This window comes from Drosophila hydei, unplaced genomic scaffold (genome assembly GCF_003285905.1).
Source record: "Drosophila hydei strain 15085-1641.00,03,60 unplaced genomic scaffold, DhydRS2 tig00000060-arrow-pilon, whole genome shotgun sequence".
Lineage (NCBI taxonomy): Eukaryota > Metazoa > Arthropoda > Insecta > Diptera > Drosophilidae > Drosophila > Drosophila hydei.
Genome location: NW_022045656.1, coordinates 6,285,248 through 6,303,088, shown reverse-complemented (window position 1 = coordinate 6,303,088; position 17,841 = coordinate 6,285,248). Strand labels below are relative to the sequence as shown.

At 37.9% G+C, this 17,841-nt stretch overlaps 3 protein-coding genes across 3 annotated transcripts; 1 reads left to right on the top strand and 2 right to left on the bottom strand.

Moving 5' to 3' along the window:
* Positions 1-70: 70 nt before the first annotated feature.
* Positions 71-612, bottom strand: LOC111600584 (dynein light chain roadblock-type 2). The gene is made up of 3 exons (XM_023316771.2): positions 511-612; positions 378-456; positions 71-315 (listed from the first exon to the last, which is right to left on the bottom strand). Exons 1-3 carry the CDS (start codon positions 511-513, stop codon positions 104-106), a joined length of 294 nt encoding a protein of 97 aa, XP_023172539.1. The 5' UTR covers positions 514-612; the 3' UTR covers positions 71-103.
* A 1,051-nt stretch (positions 613-1,663) lies between these two features.
* Positions 1,664-17,806, top strand: LOC111600571 (myotubularin-related protein 14). Its single transcript, XM_023316756.2, has 6 exons — positions 1,664-2,390; positions 14,514-15,298; positions 15,567-16,205; positions 16,306-16,485; positions 16,547-16,948; positions 17,215-17,806. The coding sequence occupies exons 1-6, from the start codon at positions 2,274-2,276 to the stop codon at positions 17,348-17,350; spliced, it is 2,259 nt and encodes a 752-aa protein (XP_023172524.2). The 5' UTR covers positions 1,664-2,273; the 3' UTR covers positions 17,351-17,806.
* Positions 5,789-6,492, bottom strand: LOC111600581 (glucose-induced degradation protein 8 homolog). Its single transcript, XM_030226173.1, has one exon. It carries the CDS (start codon positions 6,442-6,444, stop codon positions 5,830-5,832), a length of 615 nt encoding a protein of 204 aa, XP_030082033.1. The 5' UTR covers positions 6,445-6,492; the 3' UTR covers positions 5,789-5,829.
* Positions 17,807-17,841: the final 35 nt, after the last annotated feature.

Genomic DNA, 17,841 nt, shown 5'->3' with positions numbered 1-17,841 from the left:
TATATATATATATATAAGTATGTCAGATTACTTATTTGTATATACATTAAAATTAGGGAAATATGCAACTTTTTATCAGCTATAAGTTTCGCCTAATAAGCATTTAATCGGTTGGATTTTGAATAACAATAAGAATAAAGTCCTTGTCAGGTGCGACCATAATTTCATGTTTCTTGGACCGCACTCGCAGGAATGTCATATCGTTGGATGGGTCGAGATCGCGCACCACACTCCGCGCTTTGTCGGCCAGTTGACTCATCAAACCCGCGTATTGAACGGTTGTTGTGTTGTCAAGCGTTGATTTAACTGGAATACCTAATAAGCCAACTCTGCGTTACTAAGGCAATGAATGAAATGAATGAAAATTTTAAACACACCTTCATTGTTGACAACAATTGTTCCGACGACACCTTTATGGCTTTGGATTCGTTTCAGCGTTTCTTCTACTTCTTGCGACTGTCAGTAAAAATTAATATAAATTGATTTCTTAATGTTTTGCCATTTATTTACCATTTTAACTTAGAATGTAGTTCAATCCCTTGCAAATTGAATGTTTTGCAAAAAAAAATAACTTTTGTTTGCTCGATACGGTGGTGTGACCACCTAGCAAGAAGAGAAAAAAACCATATTTAATAAAAAATACTAGTCCAATGTTATTTATTATTATGCCTTATGCAATATTTTTTTGAACTAGATTTATTTAAAAAAATTAAATATAATTTCTGTTCAACATTTGAACATTTACAATAAAAATACCATTTACTTAAGATATCTGCATGCGGGTCACACTGAACACCGGTATTTGACCTGCAGACCTATATAACAGTCGTTAGCTCTATAACTTATCCATGACAACCCAAAAAAAAAAACGTATAATAGACATTGACCGAATTAATTGATTAATCATGATTAAAGCTGCTCCAGAAAAGGTATAACTGATTTCAATTAGAATCTCAACATTTAAAGCAAAATAATTATTTATCTATAGCCACCACGAACGAGGCAATATGTGGAAGAAGCTTTTCAACAAATTCAAAAGAAGAAAAACATTCGTGATATTGTTATTGTAAACGAATTGGGACATCCAGTAAAAAGCACTATGGAGTTTAAGTCGTCTGTCAAATTTGTAGGCCTCTTTCAAGAGCTTCGAGGCAGAATCGAGCGAGGAATGGAACACATTGATCCAAGTGATGAACTGTTGATGCTACGGGTACGCACTAAAACCCACGAAGTTTTGTTAGTGCCAGACGCTAAAATAACTGTAATTGTTGTGCAGAATGCAGATAAATAAAGTTGATAGCATTTTAGTGACAGTAAAATTTTCTTATAAATATTGAATTTGAATTAGATGCCAACCGGGCTAAACTCCACTCCACTTTGTTGCACTTTTGCGTTAACAGGAGTACTCTTTGCGTTAACAGCGCAATCGGTTTCACGTTATCGATGTTGTGCTCGGTCTAGTATTTTTGACATATAGCGCTGTTATAAAAGTAGATTAACTCTGCTTTGGCTTTGTTATTAATCAAACTTTAGCTACATATTATGATTGTTGCCAATAAGAAATAATTTAAAATGTTAAATTAATTTTTGTATTTATTGATTCAGTTAACAACAATAATTGAATTCAGTTAACAATTTGTAAAATGTAGTAATGTCATTTACAACATTATTGGCTGCGCTGTTAGTATCATGTTCGTAAACTGTTAAGTTAACATACGAAATGAACGGGAGGCAAGCCCAACACATACGTACGCAGAGTTTTGTTGTGTTCGGTCGGTGTGCTATTTACGTCGTAATTAAAGTAAGAGCAAAAATACTAGCGCGTAATTAATTAATCAAATTTGTACGACTTTGCTCAAAGGTGTGCAAATTGGTTCGTTTTTACCGCGCGGCGATGCTAAAGTGAATGCTGACGTCGCGGCAAAAGTTGATGACGTCGCGCTTCAGCCTAAAAAGGCGTTGACAAAACAAACTTGAAAACGGAACGCAAAGCAAATGCAGACATAAAAGCACAACAACAAAATAAAAAGAAACACCTGAAAAATTCGGTCTCAAACGCAGATACGATAGACGCAAAGCAGAAGTAGATCAAATATATTGTTTAAGCAAATATTCAACTATACTCGTATTCGTATTCCTATTCATACTCGTGTGTGAGTGTGTGTTTGTGGGTCTTTGCAATATAAGATTGTGCAAGTGTGCGAATCAGAAATAGAATTTACAAACGAACGCGACACCCACACAAAACGTACGGTAAATGCAGCGCCGCAAAAATGAGCAGCATAACGCTAAACGAAATGGTCAACGTGACACAGCTGGATTTACACGATCTATTAGAAACTTTCGAAAAAAAATCATTCGAGGCGGTAGCCTTTGAGGAAGGCACAACGGTAAGTCAAAAGCCTGTAACGTCAAAAAGCCTGTAGGCGCCGCACGTGCACGTGCAGTAACATTTCCGCTAACAGTGCTGAACATTGCCAAAAAGAAAATGTAGACGGGGTAGGGCGTGCAGGGATGTTGCTTAAATTCGCCTTAACAGCAAAATTTACTTGTAACCCACCCCTGTCCTTTCCCTTCATGTAGCCGCGCCCAATGGACTGAAACGTAACCACTGCTCTAAATTATTTTCAATTGCTATCTCCCTCTAAACCCCAATGCTCTGCTTAATGGAAATCGATGAAAGCATCTTAAGATTTGCACGTTTTATATCAACAGCCAAAAAAAAAAACACGTAAAACTACATACATATGCTCGTCTGCTGCTTGTTCTTCTTTAACTTGACATGCTTTGCCATCGTTTCGAGTTACGGTTATGTTTGTTGCTAGTCAATTACAACATTTACGACTTTTACAACAAACAGTTGACACGCACTTGACTAATTTGTTTGTTGGCCCCATTTTCCCAATATTTCATTATTTATGTGGGCTGCATAAAATTACGTTTTATGAGGCAAAAAGTTCGATTGCGTTTATATATATAACAAAAAGTCAATTTACTTTTATATATACAAATATATATAATATACAAATCGACTATCGCAAAAAAAACCAAACCCATTTGCAAGATTTGTGGGGCGTACAGCAATACTCTTGGTCATTTCTGTTGCATCTTCGATATTCTCTGTTAACTTCCTGTTAACCTGCATGTTAATTGACCGCTAAACGCTAGCCGGCAACAATAACAACATGTGTAAATGCACATGCAAATGAGCCTGTAAGTGTGTGGGGGAGAGTAAGACAGTGAGAGAGGGGCAGAGAGCGTATTTATTTATATATGCAAATGAAAACCGCAAACAGTTGGCAACAGCGAAACAACAAATGCCATACAAACGTGTGTATTACAAAACTTGGCACGTAACAGCAACGAGTCAACTAAAACGCTGCTACCGTTCCCCTTCCCTTTCCCACCGCCTCAATGCATTTACTCAGCTGCAATGCAATAATGATAAGCGCAAATGCTTTGCAATAAATCGAAGTGAATTCGAAAGAAATATCCAAATGTTTGCGCTGCCTGTTGCATTGTTGCAGCTGCACTCTAAACTTTAGAATGTTGTGCACATTATCTATTCTCTTGTACTTGTTCGTTTATCAAACACTTTTGGCGCTTATCAGCGCTGAACGCAACTAGTTTCTTATCAGCGCACAACTTTGTCAGCGCAAAAAAGAAAATAAAAAGAACTAAAGAAAATAAAGAAGGAGGAATGTTAAATGTGAATGTTCTTTCTCTAGCATTTATTTTCTTTTTTATTTAAATTAAATATTGTAAAAAAAAACCTAATGAACTCAAAATACCCTTGTGATGTACTTATGTATGTATGTATGTAAATCTGTCTCACAATCACAAATTGAATTATTTTATAGCATATCAATTGAACACGTACGATCTGTACGTGTTTCAGAGCTTTAGAAAAATTCAGTTTGTAGTCAAATTAACTATTTAAACAAAGCAAATTTGATGTTGTAATTTTTACATATATTTGTTTTTTTCTTTTGTATTATTTAAGCCATACGAACTGAAAAGGAAGTAATTCAATATTTTCAGTAATATTTTGTGTAGTTTCAGTATTTCTGAAGTGAATTAGAAAAGGTTTTTATAAGCAACTTGAAAAAAAAAAACAAGTGTGCCTCCGACTACTTAATACCCGCTCACGGTCTCAGAATAATTAAATCATTTCCGGCTAATCTCAAGATGTCAAATCTGGCTTCAATTTCTTCGAACATTTCGAAGACGAAATTTCAAGTCTCTGAATCCAAATTATACTGTACAGTACCTGTGGTAGCAGCTGGACAACAGGGCGTAAATAGTATTAAAAAATTATATATATTATATATATAAAATCTGTTACAGCTACTTGCATAGGTCTTGCAAGTTTGGACTTACATTTAGAAAACAATATTTTAGAATTCGCTTTTCGTCTGAATTTATTGCTTGTTGCTTATTGTTTATTGTTTTGCTTTGTTGTGCACTCGTCAATCAATCAAACAGCAATCATTATAAAGTGATTAGACCCGTATCAATACTCTACTTTATAAATACAACCCAAGTTTCTTATCAAAAAAAAGAAGAAGAAGCAAAGCGCCTGCACCTCATATGACGCTAGCTGCATTTTAATTTGAAACTTTTCGTATTTTTGTTGTTTTCTTTTCTTTGTTTAAAGTTGTTTACTTAACTGCTTCTATTTTTTTTTTGTTTTTTGGTTTTGTTTTCGTTTGTGTTTCTGTTTTTTTACTTAAGGTTTAATTTTGTAGAAATTATTTATAGCTTTAATGCTGGCACGTGAGCAAACAATTTGCGTTTCAGTTTAATTTTGAATGGGCGCCAGATCAAGTCAGAACTGACTGAACAGGGATCAAAGTTTAATTTCAGGGTATTACATAAGCGCATATATATAAAGAGACTTTATATTTATTTTTATTATAGAGAAAGACTTGTAAATACTCATGGCAAAGTAAAACAACAGCTTTACGACCAGAACTAGAATGGGTAGAGAACGATCATTAATAGACTGAGAGTAGCACGATCTGCGAGTTCTAAAAAATTAAAAACAAAGCAAATAAATTATATAAGAAATACTCCTAATATACATATATAAATTGCAACTGTTTGATATTCACAAAGGGTCGAAATAATCCCAATACAATTAAAGCTGCTCTAGATACCCGTTCAGAGCATATCAATGGCATCTATCGATTATTATCGATAATAGATAATAAGATGATCTATTGAAAAAAACAGAAAAGTCTCTACACCCTGTTGTGGTATACGAGATTGCTGTGGACGGACAGGTGGACATGAATATATATACCCTGAAAATCCATTCTCTACAGATAACTTAACTATCTAAAGTCCACATACGAAGTTAGGCAGCTGTACATCTTGTAGTCATCTATGTTATGATATATTTGTATATATATAAATATATATTAGAATATGCAATTTCAAACAGATAAATATACTTAACTTATAGATTGAATAGTTATATCTGTGCAATAAGAGAAAAATGTTTTGCTTTTTATACGGACAGATGAATGGTGATCAAATTGACCATTGCACAAAGCCAATATACTCTTTTTACTCTCCTGAACGAGTATAAAATGAATCCCTCTGTCTAACCCGATTTCTTATGAAGAATAAAACCAATTGAACTTGTTACACATCAAGATATTTGAACATTGTATTTTAAGCACATCTAAAAAAAAAAAACATTGTATTGTATACATTTATATATATATATATATATATATATATATATATATATAGATGTAGATCCAAGATTTGTATAGTTTGCAGTAGACATCAGATGTTCGTCTGATCGATGGATCGATTGATCTAATTGTTTTGCATAGCCCGCTTCAGCTCGAACTCGAAGTCATCCATCTCGAGATCGAACCCATCACATCTAACGGCACAGCCGTCCTTATTGAGCTTCTGCTGTGCCCAGAGTATTAGCTTCACCAGGAACATCATTTTGGGCTCCATGCACGCAGTATGACCGCCTCTGCGCAGAGCCGAGTCGAGCTCACGTTTCTCCTCAACGGAGCGCTGTGCGGTCCGTTCCATGTCTAGTTCTATGTTCGTCTTACTGGAGACGCTGTTCTTATAGTTGTTGCTCTCGCGTATTAGCTCAATGAGGTGCAGCTGCTGCATGTGAAAGTACATGTAGTTCTCGCTCTCAAATAGTTTCGGGTACAGCCGCTTGGCCATGTCGATGGCATATTGAACCTGAGCGGTGCGCACAGCGTTCTTGATGCGCTTCTGATATTCCACTGGGTCCAGCTGTGTCGTCTCCGATTCGAGTCGCGCCACAGCCTCGAAGCCCTGGGCCACATCCAAATAGCCTTCTGCCACTAGATATTTCATGATTAGCCAATTGATGTCCGCCTGCTTGGACTGAAAGCTCTTCATGCGATGTGGCCAGCCGGTGCGCTGGTTACTCCCAGCCATCTTAGAGAGATTTATATATACCGTTCGATTACTTAATTTTTGAGAAATCTGTAAAGAGATAGCAATTATAGAGAGAGTGGGCTGGTTTGCTTGGAGAAATAACCAAATATATATATTATATAATAATAATATAAAGATATAGATATTTATACAGAGAGATCTCCATAAATAAAAGAGGAATTAATATCATTTTATATGATCAATTTCTTATAAAAGTTCTTGATATCAACTTTTGATTATTCCAGGATAACAAGGTATATAGCACTAAAGATTCTCGAGCATTAGAAAGGAAGGCAACAATTTGCAATCAGCTTTCATCTGTTGCCAAGGCGATTGAGCTGATTAAATGTTGAACTTCAAATGCACATCAAAAATATTGCAAAAACACGCACAAAGCAAACAAATCAGAGGAACAAATTGTTTGCCGTATGCGACTAACAGATACTCTGTAAGATAGCAAACAGATCTTTACACATTAGATGAAACTACTTACCAAATATATGTGAGATTATATTAACTAGCTTAATTTGATATACATTTTAGTTGCCTTTGTGGAAAGGAATAAAATTGTTATGCGATTTGTTTCCTTAAAAATCTTTAATGTGTATAATCTCAAATATCCAACAAGCACTCAAACCATAATCCTGATCAAGAACATATATAATATATATGGTATCGGCCACTGCTCCTTGTAATCAAATAAAATCTATATACCCAGTTAAACTATTTGCAATGGGTTCGGTGTATGAAGAGCTCAAAGTGCAAACATAAAGTACAGTGGTCGCTCGCTAAGTTGTTAGGCTTGCCAAAAGTTTAATTGTGCAACTGTGTCTTTGTATTTGTATATATGTATTTATATGTACAAAGTAAACTCTAGAATATCTGCTATTACAATTTTTTTTTTTAATTAAAAGAAAATTTAATAAAAGTTTTGCTTTTAGGCATTGTGTTAAATGATTTCTTATATTACATGCCCATTACCAAGAATTGGTTTAAAATTATTTAAAATAATTCTTTTGAAATATGTTTTAATTCCTTGAAAATTAAATATTAAAAAAAAAAATTTTTAACCTAAAAATTGAGTTTGATCAAAGCTGAAATTTTAAAAAAATATTTTTATTTTTTAAATTACAATAAAAATTGAAATAATTAAAAAATAAAATAAAAAACATTTTATTTATATGCAATATTTTATTTTGATTATTATATTTCAAGCATGCATCACTGTACTATTTAAGTGCTCTACGTATTACTTTGCTTATGAATTATCATTAAAATTAACAACAATTTTTTATTGCTCATTTTATAGTATTTTTTAGCTTTGTTTGCATTCGGTTTTAATTTTTATTTTTTAATTTTATTTATAACAAACCTTGCCCAATGACATTGACATTGTGTGTGTGTGTGTGTACGTTAATATGTGTGTGTTTGTGTGTGTGCAGCCCGTTATCGAGTGGGCGCCAAAATGAGATTGTGTACGGGGCTGGGCTAGCAGATAAAAATAGTTCACAACAAATAAATATGCAACAATGTACAAGTCGTATATAAAGTATATATAGACTATATATATAATTCACTTTCAATTGTACCCACCTGTTGTTGTTGTTGTTGTTGTTGTTCTGCTTAGTTGCTGCTTAGCCAAATGTTAACGTTGGCCAAAATGCATTCGAAAATGTTGTAGACAACGACAAAGAAACGCAGCAGGCAATAGAATTCCAAAGCCAAAAGGCTGAGGATGGCCACATACAGATGATCTTCCTGCAGCAGATCCATGCAGACCAGTACTAAATACACTTCTAAATATATATTTATTTTTTTTTATTTTACTTTCTTTTTAATTGGCTGCGTAATCAAATTTGTTGGGGTTTTGCGTTTGTAAGTGCGACTGCGACTGCTGCTGCAGCTGCAGCTGCGTTTTTCTCGTTTTCCTTCCGTGTGTTTTGTGTATCTCGCCTGGCAGCTCGCATCCAAATCGCTTCCAGGCTGCAAAAACGCCCACGCGCCATCTGCAGCAGCAGCAGCAGCAGCTGCACTTATCGGGGGTTGCATGCAGCCGGCAGTACAGTGTTGACTCGCCCAGCGAACAAATTGTGCATTTGGTCGCCAGTGCGCAGGACGCCCACGCCATCATCTGTCTAACTGTAGCTCTCAGCTCTCTTCTGCCTCCACTCTGGCCTCTTCTGTGCGCCTGTGCCGTTTGGCAGCGCCTGTGTGGGTGCAGCGACCAAGCTTCACGTTCTCGTTCTCGTTCGTGCCGCTCTTCTGCCCACTGTAATGCGTTGTCATTGTGTGGGCGCTTTGGAATACGGTAGACAGGCGCACATGAATCAAAGAAGCCGCTCAGCTGCGACGCATTCCAGCGAAATGGCCAAGCGTAAGTGCACAGTGGAGCAAGACACTTGAATTGTGGATAACTATTATTATATTCAATTATTAATATATGAGTCATAAATGAAATATTCTTAAATATATATGCTTCATTAGGACTACGTATTATTCAGACGATCAGGAACGTGTCAACTGTTCTTCACAGCTGAGTAACTCAAAAAAATTATATAGTTAATGAACTGAACGAAAGAACTCAAATAAAAGCTTAATTGTATGACAGACTGAACTTGATTGAAGTTTGGACTGATCTTAAATATAATAATGTACAAAATATTGAACGAAATATAGTTCAAGGTCTTCAAAATTGTTCAATTACAGTTAATCATATTTAAAGTTATTATTCAAATATGAATTTTTAATGCTTATTTTTTATGAATCATTTATTCTGTGAAACGCTTGAATAAAATTCTAGAGGCGCTAAAAAAAATCAAATTTTAGAATTAGTTAATTACGCATTGAAGAGGACAGAGGTATAATTATTAATTAAGTAATATACAAATTTTTATAAACATATTTATAACAATTTTTTAATATTTTGCTTTAAAAATAAGTTAAATTTATTAAATATATTCTATTTATTTTTTAAAAAATATATGAATACCTTAATTTTTTTCCTTGGAACTACTTGGCAAATATCCTATTAAGGTATTTTGGCATTGAATTTCTATGCCTCGTCCTACTGTGCCAATGTCACTTTGGTCCTTTGCTACTTGCTATCTGTATCTGGTTGCCTGTTGCACAGTGAACTTAAGCCGCGGAAGTGCTGCATATCGCTCGGCCTTGGGTTCGCCTTGCCTGTTGCCCTGTCTGGCATTAGTTACGCTGTATTTTAGCGTGGGACGCGCCACAGACACTTGGCACAGGTGTGCAGAACCAAGCGAAACGGTTGCAACTGGGAATCTGGCAGGTCGAGCGCATGTCCGGGAGAGTGACTAACGGAAGCCAATGCTCTTGCAGTTGCAGCTCGTTTCGATTTGATTAGCCAAAAGTTTCCAATGCGTTACTGCCATTCCAAGAGCGAACGAAAACTAACGGACGGATGGACGGACAACCAGTTGCCATTATGATGTCTGACCCGGTCCCGGGCACAGTTGCAAAGCCAGAAAATAGGTGCGCATGATTTGTCCATCCAGTCTCCAGCTGCACGCACACATCCTGATTAGGATATGCCGATGCTGCTGCTGTTGCTGCTGGTGCTGCCTGCTTTTTATGAATGCCTGCTGACGAGCAGATAAAATCGATAATAATTGAAATGGCGAACGCATCTCTGACAGCATTTAAATGTTGTTCCGAATTGAGGGCTTCAGCTGCACATTTGTATTTTTTTATTATTTAGATAATCTAAAGATCAAATGCTTCATCCATTTTTTTTTAAATATACTAATTTATCATTATTATTCTTATATAAATATGTATATAGGCATCTGTGTAGCTACATATTTATAGTGCTCTGGTAATATTATATATATTACTGTTATTATATTTCAAATGATAATCATATTACTAATTATTATTATTTAATCATGTTACTAAAAATTATTATTAAGAATTGTACCTAAAATTAGCCATATAATATATAACAACACAATTGTTTTTAATATACTAAATATTATAATTAAATATTCAATTATTTACCACACCCGATTAGTAGAAGAAGATCACTCAAGATCAGGGAGATCAGGGATGCAACTGCTGCTGCAGGCTTGACCTTTATATAGGCAGCGACACTCCCACTCAAAATCGAGCTCAGCATTTAAACCATCTCTGAATTAGGTTTTCTTCTCGATCAATAATTGAGAAATTAGAGTCGTTTCTGATGTTGTTAGAATTCTACCTGCTGCGCAGTTCAGCTCTTCGTTCTCCCTTTGCGATATAGAAGTCTCTTGAATATCCTAAGGCAAGATAAAGCTTGATTGATTGACAGTGAAATATAAATGTAGATATATATACAAAAAATTGCAAATTATTATGTTCTAAATATATTATATTATTAAAATCTGTGTTGACAATGCTGTTTACTTGTATTGCAGTTAGATAAAAGCTCTTTCTAAAAGCAACAGCGTCATATCTGTATCTCTCACATTCTCTCCATTTCTCCTCCTCCTCCTCTCCCCTCTCTTTCTCTCATTCTAACAACTATAGCCAAGCAAAAAGCGCTTCCGTCTAAACAAGTATATATTTGTTGTTATTGCAAGAGTTGCTTCGGCCGAAGCTTTTTTAAAAGTTGTGAACAATCGAGATATGCAAATGTTATTAATGCTCATAAACTTCATATGTAAGTGCACCTATATCTATGTATATAAAATGACCTTGTCAAACTGCATATTCAAATACTCAATTAATTCATGATTTCACATTTACATATTTCATATGTTAATAATTAATATCCTATGTTTGCCTATCCACGGCATTTTGTGTATCGTTATTGAAAACTTGTTCGAGGTCTTTGAACGCTATAAAACTCAACGAAAATAACAAAAACAATTTGTGTAAGCTTGGAAACAACAACAAAGTAAACGGAACTTTACAGAATGCATGTACCAGGTGTGGTCAGTGGCCCGGCCTAATGTGAACTTGTTTCCAGTGACGCTCTGTCGCTGAATAATTCATTCAAGAAAAGCAATTTTCCGTGTTCAGCAATTGATGAATATGCATGAACAGTTACATGCACACATACATGTGCATGTACATGCATGCATGTGTATGTGTGCGTGATGCCCATGATAAGCTTTGCCGAAATGCCTGCAAAGCCACCGAGACTTTTATTTACATGCTGTGTGTCTTGTTTGTCTGTTTCTCTTCTTTTCTTTTTCTTTTCATTTCTTTTCTTGCCGTCGTCGTTGTTGCTGTTGCTGCTGCTGTCTCTGCTGCTGGCCTGGTCTTGGACTGTCATGGCGTCGGTGTTGCTGTCGCTGGTGGTTTTGGTTTCACTTCTTGATTGGCCGTTCGATTGCAGAAAGCGCAGTTGAAAAAAAAACCAACTGTGGAACTGTGTCGCGGTTGCAGCGACGGTTTCTGCTTGCCCAGCACTGGCAAAGTCTTCAAAATCCGGGTTTGTAAGAAAACTGCATTGCTTGAGCCAAGCGTCTAGCGTAAGAGAGAGACAGCGTGAGGAAGAGCGAGATTCAACTACAGACCATGTAAACTGCTTAGCTGCAGCAGTAGCAGCAGCAACAGCAACAGCCTTCGTCTTAAATTTGTTTTTTTGGGTCAGGGCAGCAGCTGATGCTGATCGCTGCTATAGCTGTGACGTTGACAGCAGCAGTAGTAATACTAGCAGCAACAGCAACAGCGACAGCGACTGTTGCTACGATAGCAGCAAAACTATATTGCATTGGTGTCTGTCGGTTTCTGTAATCGCTAACCGACGACAGCGACGACGTCAACGACAACGACAACGGCAACAACAAGCACTCAAAACTATTTTACTTTCGCGCGCGTCTGTTTGTTGTTTTTAAGTTTTACAGCGCCTTATTAACAGGCGCGCAGCGCCAAGAGCACAGCCAACTGCATGCTGTGCCTCGCTGCGCTTACAAAGAAAATAAACATGTGCACTACACAACAACAATACAAGACAGCAGTACAAAAGTGCAACAACAATAACAGCGGCCACAAGCAAGCAGTTCAATATACGCACACATACTCGCATACAAGCCAATCTCCTCGCTGTGTGCGTGTTTGCGCTTGTAACACCATCAACATCAGCAGCAACCGCGGCCACAACTACAACAAGTAGCACTGTTTCACTCACACTTACAGCGAGACTGCGAACAAGTTGCCGATAAAAATGCCAAGATTTTTAGTTTCTCAACTACACATATACATACACGCTCCTTGACTGACTCTGACTCTCTGGCTCTCTTACTCAAGCCAAACACTTGTGCAAACTTTTGCTTGCATCGAAGAGAAGTGATTACAGCGTCTTATCTGCCTGAACCTTATGTGTGCGTGCGAGAAAGAAATGTTCCATTCGTGACCCAACAATTACATTTGACTTAGAATTCACTTTGGCTTTACTAATTACGCTTGTCTATAATACACTTTTTTTTATAGATATGTCAATATATAACATCTTACATACATGTGAAGATTAAACTAAAAATTTTGTTGTGTATTGTAAATTATTTATTTTCACTTATACAGCTTCTCTGCTTAAACATTCAAGCTGTCAACTGAACCGTTTCTTTTGTTGTTCTTAACCGATGCCTACATTTAACAGTTGTTCACCGCAAGCTTTCTCACTACAACCGGAATTCACTCTCCCGCCTACCTAACTCTCACCTCACACACACATTCGCAGCCGCTTCTGTCAATTGCGTTTTAGTTGTTTTGCTCGTTTGTTTCGCTCTGCATAGTTTGTGTGGTATGTGCGTGCATGTGTGTACAATTTTACACATGTATTTGGACAGTGTGCAAGTGGGTGTTTGTCTTTTTGCCACGTTTGTTTTGGTATGTGGGTTCGCTAGTTGCGCCGCATTTGCTGTTTTAATTTTTTTGCGCAGTTTTGCTTAGCTCTTGTTTTATTCGCTTCTCTCTTGATTTTGCTTTGTTGTGGTAAAAACCAGTTTTAATGGCTTTGCATCAATTTCAGTCAAGGCTTAGCTTAGTGGCTATACGTGTATTATCTCCCTTTTATTAACTATTCGCCGTCCGATGGACACATGATGGCGAATGCGCAAACCCTCTAGGCTTGCTTACGATCTATTTTTAGGAGCTAAATTAACTTGAGATTGCCCGTAGATTAGTATTTGTACGCGTGAAACGATTATTATGTTCCTTTTTGCCATATTTGATGCAGTCAAAGTTTTAATATAATATAATAGTATGAACTATAAAGCTAATTAAGTACTTTTTACACTTAGTTGCTATAGACAAATTACGATTTAGAGGGTGTGTTTGAGGTATTTGAAGTGTAACACACTTGAGGTGAATCTATAACTCCAAACTTTTGATCCTAGCCCCTGCTGCTTTAATACATCTCTAGTAAGAATGAATATTAAAATGGAGCTAAATTTTCTGTGGTATTGCTTATAAAATAAATATTTTGTGACTTTCAAAGTATTAGAATATCTTTTGATTTAGATTTCGAAAGATGAAAAATTATGTATATGAAGTGATATTTTCTAAGCGTGATCTTATAAGGAATAGAGTAGTCAATCATAGACTTAATGAAACTAATTATTCACTCGATTGCAGTTGAAAATAACCAGAACCAGACGTTAATATCCAAATGCATTATAATCTACCTAGCCGCCCCTCACATATTGCGGTCTTATCGGGGAAGGGGTTTCTGATGTGTCTGAGAGTCATGAGCAAGAGCAATTGACCTTATAAAACATTTCCTTTTTATGTTTTATCACTACAGCAATTTGTTAATTGAAATTGAAAAGCAGGAATTGAGAATTTCACGGTTAGTCGACTTTATTTAATATGGACGATAACCCCCAGCGGGGTCCAACGGCATTTAATTGTGAGTTTCAGACTCTGATCATGATGATTATCGCATGTTAAAAATAAAACGCGTGCCAACTGCCAGCTGCTCAATGAAATTCTTAATGATTCCAATTTTAAATATATATTTATATATATATTTCCGTTGCTCTGAAAATGTTTATATTGTTATTTACATTAAATTTAGCGGCACTGATAAAAAACAACGTAAATATATTCTTTACTTACAGGAGTATGGCATCTCAAAAAAATGCGAGTTTCTGTTCAAGCTCGACTACAGCCTCATTGAGCTGGACAATTCGAACGGGCTGTTGAGTCCTCGCTATCCTGGACGCATACTCATACCGGAATACGAGCATGGCCACATGGCCAAGACGCTAATACCCAGCAATGGGCTGGGAGGTGGCGGCGGCGGCTCATCGGGCACAACGACAACGGCGACGCCGCTGAACGGCAGCGCCAACAGCAATTGCAGCAATGGCAGCAGCAACAATGCCGCCAACGCTGGCGTAGGCATTCAGGCCTTTGTGACCTTCGCCAATCCGCTGCAGACGCCACAGCATCCGCAACAGCAGTCGATGCCACAAGTACCGCACCAGCAGTCGCAGCAGAACACCATCTATGAGGATCAGTATGATATACAGCGCATACGTGAGCTGGTGACTATGGCGAAGTATGCGCGCTGCAGGCAGCGCTTCGCGGTGCCCGTTATAATGTATCGGGGCAAATACATCTGCCGTTCGGCCACATTGTCCGTGATGCCAGAAACGTACGGCCGTAAGGTAGTAGATTACGCTTACGATTGCCTCAGCGGCAATTATGCCGCACCCAATGGCGAGGAGAACGAGGCCGACACCACGGACGAGTCACTAATCAATCACATCAACGATCAGGCACAGTCGCAGTTCAGCTACGATGAAGTCATCAAGAGCGACATCCAACTACTGAACACACTGAACGTGTCCACCATAGTAGACCTCATGGTAGAGAATCGCAAAATCAAATACTTCATGGCGTAAGTCCACAAATACACATCAAATAAACTTTCATTTAGAATAAGTTCGAGAACAGTTCATTGGAACAAACTGCGGAACTTATTCAGTGAACGCTAATATTCAGTCGATCCATATTAGACGTTCAATAGTTCATGTTCCACTGAGTTGTTCAACTGTTTTTAAACGATATGTTCGAATCGTTTAGAAACGAACTAGTGATCGAACTAGTGAATGAGTCGACTTCATTCATCAAATTGAATATTAATAATAATTAAAACACTTTTACAGCGTCTCTTCGTCGGAAAAGGCGGATCCGAACAAGCACTATAAGAGCTTTAACCTGCTATCGCTGCCGTATCCGGGCTGTGAATTTTTCAAGAAGTTCCGGGACAACAATTACATGGCCAAGAATCTACACTACAACTGGAAGCAGTCATTTAACGATGCCAACATTAATATACCCAATCTGGGACCCGCCGCCGACATCGACATCATTTGGCCTGAGTACAGGGACTGGGATCTGGTCACTATTACCCAAAACTATCTGCGTGCCACGCTTAAGTATATACAGGAAGATAACTCAGGGCTGCTGATACACTGCATAAGCGGCTGGGATCGCACGCCCCTCTTCGTCTCCCTGGTGCGCTTATCGCTGTGGGCCGACGGACTCATCCATCAGTCACTCAACGCTTTGCAAATGGCGTACTTTACTCTCGCCTACGACTGGTATTTGTTTGGCCACCAGCTGCCCGATCGCCTCAAGCGGGGCGAGGACATCATGTTTTTCTGCTTTCACGTCCTCAAGTTTATCACCGACGAGGAGTTCAGCATTGTGGAGCACCGCAAGCGCACCAAGACGTCCAGCAGCAGCGGTAGCAGTGTCATTGTCATCAAATCCGACTTGTGTGACGATGAGCCACTCAAGGAGTAAGTACATTTCAGCTAAATATTTTCGGTTTAGGGATCATGAATATCCCTATTATATTGTTGACTCACTAAATTTGGTATTTGGTTTATGTTCCCGCAGAGATTACATTTTGGCCTTCGATCAAGACAGCAACGATAGCTACTCAAACTGTTCCAACTGTGATATGTCCATAACAGATAACTTCTATGCCACAACAACAACAACAGCACCAGCAGTAGCAGCGACTGCACCACCAACGCTCGTTAATCCGCTCACCAGTCGATCCCCGAATCCAAAGCGGTAATACATTTACTTGTCTAGTATTTACAAGATATTTGACATTGTTTTCCTGTTCACGCAGATCCCGCACTAGCCCAATTTCTGTGCCCGGCTCGAATGCGCGCCAGCGTCAGGAATCGACTTCATCGAACGGCAGCTGGCAGGTGGTCACGGATACCGGATCCATTGACTCCATGATGAATGGAAGTTACATGATGCGCTTTGTCTCGCAGCAGCATCAACAACAGCATCAGCAGGCGGACAACATTCCAATGTGCAATGGCGGCAACGGATATCATTGCAGCACAAACACGCCCAGCGCCTATCCCAGTGCCAGCGGCAGTAGCAACAGCAACATGAGCAACATGAGCAACACTAGCAACAGCAACAGTAGCAACAACACGCACGGTTTCGTTAATGGTTCCTCCAAGGATTCTGCCAATGCCAGTGCCAGCGCAGCAGCCTCCAAGCAGTGCATCAATTTGTAAGTTCAATTCAATCCATTATAAAATGTTCAAATGAACTTGCATCGTTAGTGACTACTCTGTAATTTTGGTTCAATAGAACTAGTACCTAATATCTAATCAGCCAAACCAGGGCTGCAAGCCACAAGCTACAAGCACGATTCAAATTAGAAGTTTGATCCAGTAAAATTATTAACAATAAGGGATTTAAGCTGAAGCAGTTTAATCACTTGAAACTTTTTACTCTACCTATTCGAATTAATAAAGCTATGTTTATTCCTTGTAGACGCAAACAACGGTTAAACGCTGTACGCGCGATCTTCATACAAGCTTATGGCAAAACGATTGGACTGAAATTCAAAGAAGGCTCCTCAATGAATCTGGCGACGTTTATTGGCAATTTGGCGGATCAGCTGTTTTAGGTTATTTGGCTGATAACTGAACTAAATCTGGAACTAGAACTGGAACTGGAACTGAAATGTGCACCCGTTGAAAGTATGCCACATGATCACATCCACAAGGACCGACCGACCGATTTAACCGACCGACCGACCGATGGACTGACTGCTGGGATTGTGGCTTTGTTGTTTGTTAGTTAGCCTTGTTAGTGCTGCGCTTTTTTACCATGGACTGTATTTTGTAGACATGTTGAATTACGTTCTTTGTGACTTGTTGATAATAAAAAGAAAACAAATGCGAAAAACATAACAAAAATAGTAGAGGAAAATATGCAATGTACAAGTAGCCAAGTTCCTTGAGCGCAGATCAGCGCCTGCACTCCACATCCTATGGACAACAAATATATATATCTATATATATATACCGTGCAATCCTCTCCAGGCGCTGTAGATAGCCAGCTCAGCTGCATGCATGTCCCATTTGTTTCGAAAAAATGTTTGTTTATACAAAAATT

What these genes read in the sequence shown, in the direction of transcription:
- LOC111600584 (XM_023316771.2), bottom strand. An exon ending in AATTGTTGTCAACAATGAAG is followed by an intron (nt 316 to 377) that starts GTGTGTTTAAAA and finishes TTGGCTTATTAG; the next exon opens with GTATTCCAGTTAAATCAACG.
- LOC111600571 (XM_023316756.2), top strand. Translation starts at nt 2,274, where the DNA reads ATGAGCAGCATAACGCTAAACGAAATGGTCAACGTGACACAGCTGGAT. An exon ending in AAAATCAAATACTTCATGGC is followed by an intron (nt 15,299 to 15,566) that starts GTAAGTCCACAA and finishes ACACTTTTACAG; the next exon opens with CGTCTCTTCGTCGGAAAAGG. An exon ending in CGATCCCCGAATCCAAAGCG is followed by an intron (nt 16,486 to 16,546) that starts GTAATACATTTA and finishes CTGTTCACGCAG; the next exon opens with ATCCCGCACTAGCCCAATTT.
- LOC111600581 (XM_030226173.1), bottom strand. Translation starts at nt 6,444, where the DNA reads ATGGCTGGGAGTAACCAGCGCACCGGCTGGCCACATCGCATGAAGAGC.